This window comes from Belonocnema kinseyi, chromosome 7, assembly GCF_010883055.1.
Source record: "Belonocnema kinseyi isolate 2016_QV_RU_SX_M_011 chromosome 7, B_treatae_v1, whole genome shotgun sequence".
In the NCBI taxonomy this organism is placed as follows: domain Eukaryota; kingdom Metazoa; phylum Arthropoda; class Insecta; order Hymenoptera; family Cynipidae; genus Belonocnema; species Belonocnema kinseyi.
The window spans coordinates 10,958,240-10,965,550 of record NC_046663.1 but is presented as its reverse complement, the minus strand read 5'-3'; the positions used below and the strand labels follow the sequence as shown (position 1 = coordinate 10,965,550).

The window sequence follows — 7,311 nt, the reverse complement described above, 5'->3', positions numbered from 1 at the left end:
TATTATTCTCATAATTATTAATAGTTTATATATTTTATCCCTTATGAATTTTCAAGCCTGTGATGAGAATTTTTTTTTGTCTTGTTTGATATTAATGGACGGGGAAAAATGGGGTAATTTTGAAATGGAAGATTTTTGGGGGTCACCCTCTCTGATTTAGTTGAAAATGAAAAACTCTGTTCGTTCCTGAGGTTGAAAAAAAAAGTATGTACGTACAAGTTAGCAAATATGCCTTTTAATAGGTCTACAATGCCTACCAAGCACTTTTGAGCGGACTGGGTTCGATGCTGCAAGTATGTCATAGCTCAAGTACAGCTGCTGCAGGCTCGGACGTCTTTCGCGACGATTATGTACGAGACAATTTTATAATTAGACTTTTTTAGCTGATGGAATTTTAACCGCTAACTTTGTTTCTGGGCTACGGGAATTACTTTCACTCTTCTACTGGGCGAGATAACTCACGAGGAATGAATGGATCTGCAGATCCGGGGAAATGCTAACTTGTATATCATTCATTAATTCAGGGTGGCGACTTGACCGGGAAATTATCGGGAATTTACTTCTGATCGCAGTCAAATTCAAGTTTTCATTATTTCAATTATTTTTGGTCAATTTAGAAAAGTCATTTCTAATTTATTAGGTTTATTAGGTTACGGATTCATTTACTTATTTCAAAATTCAACTTTTTGGATTAAAGTTAAACTTATTTATTAAAAATTATTTTTGTTTTGATTGAAGATTCATCATTTTCATTGAAAATTCATGTTTTTATCTTAAAATTTAACTATTCCAGTAGAAAATTTAACTGTTTTGCTAAAAATGCGTTTTTTTTTTTCAAGAATTAGAAAGTTAAGAGAAAATTTATTTTCTCTCTCTTTCCTAATTGTTATTTTTGTCTCTAATGAGCCGAAAAGTAAGGTAGGTTTTAATTCTGTTTTTTTTTTTATTCGTAAATCTTTTCTATGATTTTTTAGCATACAAAATTTTTTCATGATACAATATGTTTCTGTTCGATCTTAAATTAAAACTTAATCTTTTTGTAAATGAAATTTCAACTACTTGGCTGAATATTGACATTTTTTAAATTAAAAAATTCAACTATTTGATTGAAAATGTATGTACTTTGTGAGAAATTCGTCTTGTTCATAGAAAACAAATTTTTATGTTTGAAAATTAATCTTTTTCATACAAATTTCAACCATCCCAGTTGAAGATTCTTCAGATTCGTTTAAAATTCATCAATTTGGTTGAAGATTAATTTCATCAATTAAAAATTCAACTGTTCCATTTTTACCTGAAAATTTCTAAAAATTCGCGTAGTTTGTTAAAACATCGATTTTTCGATAGAAAATTATATTTTTCTTTGAAAGTGAATCTTATTGTCTAAAAATTTTTCTTGTCGGTGCAAATTTTAAGCATTCCAGTTAAATATTTATTATTTTAGTTGTAAATTTATCTTTTTGGATGGAAATAAAATTATTTGATTCAAAGTTAAAATCTTCTTAAAAATTATTTTAACCTTTCATTTGAAATTTTTAATTATAAAAATGATTTTTTATTTGAAAATTTGTATTTTTGTCGTATAAGTCAATGTTGTTGGTTAAAAATTCATCTTTTTGGTCAAAAATTAAATTATTTAATTTATATGTTCATAATCTTAGTTGAAAATTAATCTTTCTGGTTTGAAATTCAACTATTCTAGTCGAAGATTTACAATTTTAGTTTAAATTTAAACAATTTGTTTGAAAATGTAACTTTATTTTAGTTATTTATTTGTTTATTTAAACTTCTTGTCGAAAAATTCTTCGTGTGATTTGAAATTTCAAGTATTCCAGTTAAATATTTACTGTCTTAGTTGTAAATTCATTTTTTTGGATGGAAATAAAATTATTTGGTTCAAAGTTAAAATCTTCTTAAAAATTATTTTAACCTTTTATTTGAAATTTTTAATCATAAAAATGATTTTTTATTTGAAAATTTGTACTTTTTTCGTATAAGTCAATGTTCTTGGTTAAAAATTCATCTTTTTGGTCAAAAATTAAATTATTTAATTTATATATTCATAATCTTAGTTGAAAATGAATCTTTCTGGTTTGAAATTTAACTATTCTAGTCGAAGATTTACAATTTTAGTTTAAATTTAAACAATTTGTTTGAAAATGTAACTTTATTTTAGTTATTTATTTGTTGTACTTTTTAAACTGAAAATTTAACTTATTCCTTTCAAATATTGAAAATTATTGTTTTCTTTGAAATTTAAACTTTTTGTCGAAAAATTCTTCTTGTGATTTGAAATTTCAAGTATTCCAGTTAAATATTTACTGTCTTAGTTGTAAATTCATTTTTTTGGATGGAAATAAAATTATTTGGTTCAAAGTTAAAATCTTCTTAAAAATTATTTTAACCTTTTATTTGAAATTTTTAATCATAAAAATGATTTTTTATTTGAAAATTTGTACTTTTTTCGTATAAGTCATGTTCTTGGTTAAAAATTCATCTTTTTGGTCAAAAATTAAATTATTTAATTTATATATTCATAATCTTAGTTGAAAATGAATCTTTCTGGTTTGAAATTCAACTATTCTAGTCGAAGATTTACAATTTTAGTTTAAATTTAAACAATTAGTTTGAAAATGTAATTTTATTTTAGTTTTTTTTTTTGTACTTTTTAAACGGAAAATTCAACTTATTCCTTTCAAATATTGAAAATTATCGTTTTCTTTGAAATTTAAACTTCTTGTCGAAAAATTCTTCTTGTGATTTGAAATTTCAAGTATTCTAGTTAAATATTTATAACTCTAGTTAAAAATTAATCTTTTAGGCTGGAGATAAAATTACTTGGTTAAAATTCAAACTCTTTTGTTAAAAATTATTTCAACTTTTTAAATATTCACAATTAGTCTTTAGTTGAAAATTCGTCTTTTTTGGTAGAAATCAATGTTCTTAGTTAAAAATTCATCTTTATGGTAAAAAAATTAAATTATTTCATTTAAATATTTATCATCTTATTTGAAAATTGATCTTTCTGGTTTGAAATTCAACTATCATCGTCAAAGATTTACAATTTTAGGTGAAATTTAATCAATTTGTTTGAAAATGTAACTTTTTTTTAAAGTTAGTTTTTTAATGTAATTTTTCTAACTCAAAATTCAACTAGTTCCATTCAAATATTCAAAATTATATATATTTTTTTAAGTTAATCTTTTTGTCTAAAAATTATTCTTGTCTGTTCATAATCCAAGTATTCCTGTTAAATATTTACCATTTTAGTTAAAAATTCGTCTTTTAACTTGCAAACAAAATCACTTGGTTCAAAGTTAAATTCTTTTGTTAAACTTTTTTTTTAGATTTATAATTTTAATTAAAAATTAATTTCTGGGGTTGAAAAATGAGCTATTTCCTTAAAAAAATGTTTTTTCTTTAAATGAGGAGGAATTTTTTTCAAAAATTTTTAATATTTTGTTGAGAACTTATTTCCTTTTTGTTTGATTTTTTTTTCAATTGGAAATTTAACTATTATACTCTTTAATTATTCCATAATATTAATTAAAAATTCATTTATTTGGCTGAGCATTCATTTTTTGACTTAAAATTCAATTATACAATTTTTGGTTGAAAAATTATCTTTCCCAATTAAAAATTCATCTTTTTTTGACAGAAATTAATCTTCTTGGTTGAAAATTCAATTATTCGAGTTGAAGACTCACGATTTTAGTTGAAGATTCATCAGTTTGTTTGAAAATGCAACTATTTTTTTGAAAATTATTTTTTTTTTCTTACTTATTAGTTTTAGGAAAACAATTTTCAACTTATTCTAATTGAACATTCCATAATTTTAGATAAAAATCCATCTGTTTTAACCTAAAATTTAAATATTTAAGTTTTGGTTGACAATTTTTTTTCATTGAGTAAAATTTAATTCATTGTTAATTTAAAAAATTCAACTATTTCAGTTACAGATTCATCATTTTGATACAAAATTCACGATTTAGGTTAAAAATTAATTTTATTAACTTCCATTTTCGGTTAAAAGTTTATTTTTTTATATTTCTAAATGCAACTACTGGGTTGAAAATTTGTCTCCTTTATTTGAAAATTCAACTATTTCGTAAAAACTTTCATGTTCTTTTTTGCAAAATTATATTTTGTGGTAGAAAATTATTATTTTTTGAAAATACATATTTATGGTTGAAAATTCAAGTATTTTAGTTAAATATTAATCATTTTAGTTGAAAATTTGTCTTTTCTAGTACAAATCAATGTTCTTGGTTGAAAATTCATCTTTTTGTTCAAAAATTAAATTATTTAATTTATATATTCATGATCTTAGTTAAACATTGCTGTTTCTAGATTGAAATTCAACTATTCTAGTCGAAGGTTTACAATTTTAGTTTGAATTTAATCAATTTGTTTGAAAATGTAACTTTTTTTTAGTTATTATTTTTTTTTACTTTTTAAACTGAAAATTCAACTTATTCCATTCAAATATTGAAAATTATCTTTTTCTTTAAAAGTTAATTTTCTTGTCGAAAAATTCTTCTTGTGTTTGGAATTTCAAGTATTCTAGTTAAATATTTATAATTCTAATTAAAAATAATCTTTTAGGTTGGAAATAAAATTACTTGGTTAAAAGTTAAACTCTTTTGTTAAACATTATTTTAACTTTTTATTTTCACTTTTTAATTCAAAATTATTCTTTAGTTGAAAATTCGTCTTTTTGGGTAGAAATCAATGTTCTTAGTTGAAAATTCATATTTATGGTAAACAAAATTAAATTATTTCATTTAAGTATTCATCATCTTAGTTGAAAATTAATATTTCTGGTTTGAAATTCAACTATTCTAGTCAAATATTTACAATTTTCATTTAAATTTAATCAATTTGTTTGAAAAACTAACTATTTTTTTAAAGTTTTTTTTTTAATGTAATTTTTTAAACTGAAAATTCAACCTATTCCATTGAAATATTGAAAAGTATATTTTCCTTTGAAATTTAATCTTTTTATCTAAAAATTTTTCTTTTCGGTTAACAATTCAAGTATTCCTGTTAAAGATTAACCATTTTAGTTAAAAATTCATTTTTTAAATTGCAAACAAAATCACTTGGTTAAAAGTTAAACGCTTTTTAAAAAAATTTTTTTTTTAGATTCATAATATTATCTAAATATTAATTTTTATTGTGTTGATAAACGAGCTATTTGATTAAAAAATGGTTTTTTGTTTGGACGAAAAGGATTTTACCCCGAAAATTTAACTATTTTTTTGAAATTTTGTTTCCTTTTTAATTGATTTTTTTAACTGAAAATTTACTATTATAAACTTTGAATATTTCATAATATTATTTAAAAGCTTATTTCTTTAGCTGAACATTCATTTTTGACTTAAAATTTAATTATTCAATATTTGTTTTAAAATTATATTTCTTAATTGAAAATTCCTCTTTTTTGATAGATATTAATCTTCTTGGTATTAAATTCATCTCGCTGGTTAAAAATTCAATTATTTTAGTTGAAAACTCATCATTTTAATTATTTTAAAATTTTAGCTAAAAATTTATCACTTTGTTTAAGATGTAAATATTTTTTTCATTTTAGTTTTGTTTCTCTTAAAAGTTATTTTTTTAGGAAAGTAATTTTTTAACTGAACATTTTAATTATTCCAGTTGAATATTCCATAATTTTAGATAAAAATTCATCTGTTAGTTGAACATGATTTTTTTTAACTCAGAATTTAATTATTTACGCTTTAGCTGACAATTTATCTTTTTTGGGGAGAATAAATTTTTTGTTGTAAAAAATGCAAGTATTTCAGTTAAAAATTAATTTTATTAACCAAAAATCTAACTTCCATTTTCGATTGAAAGTTTATTTTTTTATATTCCGAAATGCAACTATTGGGTGGGAAAATTTGTCTCCTTTATTTGAAAATTTAACTATTTCGTTAAAAAGAATTCATGTGCATTTTTTGAAAAATTATATTTTTTGGTAGAAAATTAATCTTTTTTGAAAATTCATATTTATGGTTGAAAATTCCAGTATTTCAGTTAAATATTCATCATTTTCATTGAAAATTTATCTTATTGTATTAAAATTGAACTACTCTCACTAATTTTTCTAACTGAAAGTTTATCATTTCCATTTTTGTTAAAAATTGATATTTTTTTAGTGCAAAATTCAAGTAATTATTTCAAAATTGAGTTATTTTAAACTTGTCGCTCTGTTGTCTTAAACGATGTTTATAATAAACGTGATAAATTAAAATAAATGAATTTCGCGGCAAATATGAATAGTTTACTTTTAATTGACCGGAAAAATTGAAAATCTTAGCCGAGAAAACCCGGAAAAAGACCGGGAATTTGGATTCGTCCGCCGAATCGCCACCCTGATTATTAATTTTACATTTTGCATTTGACATCTCACATCTAATGGTGATCATTACAGTTCTATAGCCAACCGCTTAGTTGTATTTTTCGTATTTTTAAGGCAAGGGTGAAGGTCTCGTTCATTGTATAAAATTATTTAATACGAATATTAATCATAATCATGTGGATCTGGGTGGTATTGTTTAGGTTCATAGTACCAGTAAGAAGCTTCTTTACCAACTGGATCATCTCGTGCAAGTCTGTAATCAACCTCAGGGGATTGACCACGCAACCAGAAAACATGTACGTCCGTCTATACCTGCATGCCATTTTTCAGGCTTCGAAGTTGCACCCTTCTTTATTAATTTTTTCATAATTTTTTTTTTTACACTTTTATCAAAAAATTGATGTACAACTTTGGTCCTTTTCGCAAAAGTAATTTTTTAATCAATTTCTTGATAATGCGACTATTTTATCGAAAAGTCATATTTTTCGGTTGAAAGTTAGTTATTTTTTTAATTTTAAAAACTTACAATTATTTTCTGTGTTTAGAATTGATCTCTTTTGGTTAAAAAATGCGCAATTCGATGGAAAATGTTTATTATTTTCTTGAAAACTCAACTATTTGGTTGAAAATTCAAATTTTTCGTTAAAAATTTGTCTATTTGAAAGTTTAACTATTTAATTAAATTTAATCCATTTGTTGACAATTCAACTATTTTAGTGAAAAGTCATTTTTTTCGGTTGACAGTTAATTCTTTTTAGTTGAAAAGTATACTTTTTTAGCCACTTTTCTCAGAAAATTGATGTACAAAATTGATCCTTTTCGAAAAAGTAATTTTTTAATAGATTTGTTGATAATACGACTATTTCATTGAAAAGTCATTTTTTCGGTTGAAAGTTAGTTATTTTTTTTATTTTAAAATTGTACAATTATTTTCTGTGTTTAGA

At 22.6% G+C, this 7,311-nt stretch overlaps 1 protein-coding gene across 6 annotated transcripts in view; it reads left to right on the top strand.

Annotated features, from left to right (window-relative positions):
• LOC117177557 (triple functional domain protein) overlaps window positions 1-7,311 on the top strand; it is a 293,847-nt gene that overhangs the window by 37,924 nt on the left and 248,612 nt on the right. For 3 of the 6 annotated variants that reach the window (XM_033368358.1, XM_033368357.1, XM_033368362.1), the window contains exons 5-6: window positions 243-350; window positions 6,568-6,663. The exons of 1 other annotated variant lie outside the window; for it this stretch is intronic. In XM_033368358.1, coding sequence (XP_033224249.1) covers window positions 243-350; window positions 6,568-6,663 — 204 coding nt within the window. The remainder of the gene's footprint in view (window positions 1-242; window positions 351-6,567; window positions 6,664-7,311) is intronic. 2 more of the 6 variants (XM_033368360.1, XM_033368359.1) reach the window with 2 other exon arrangements.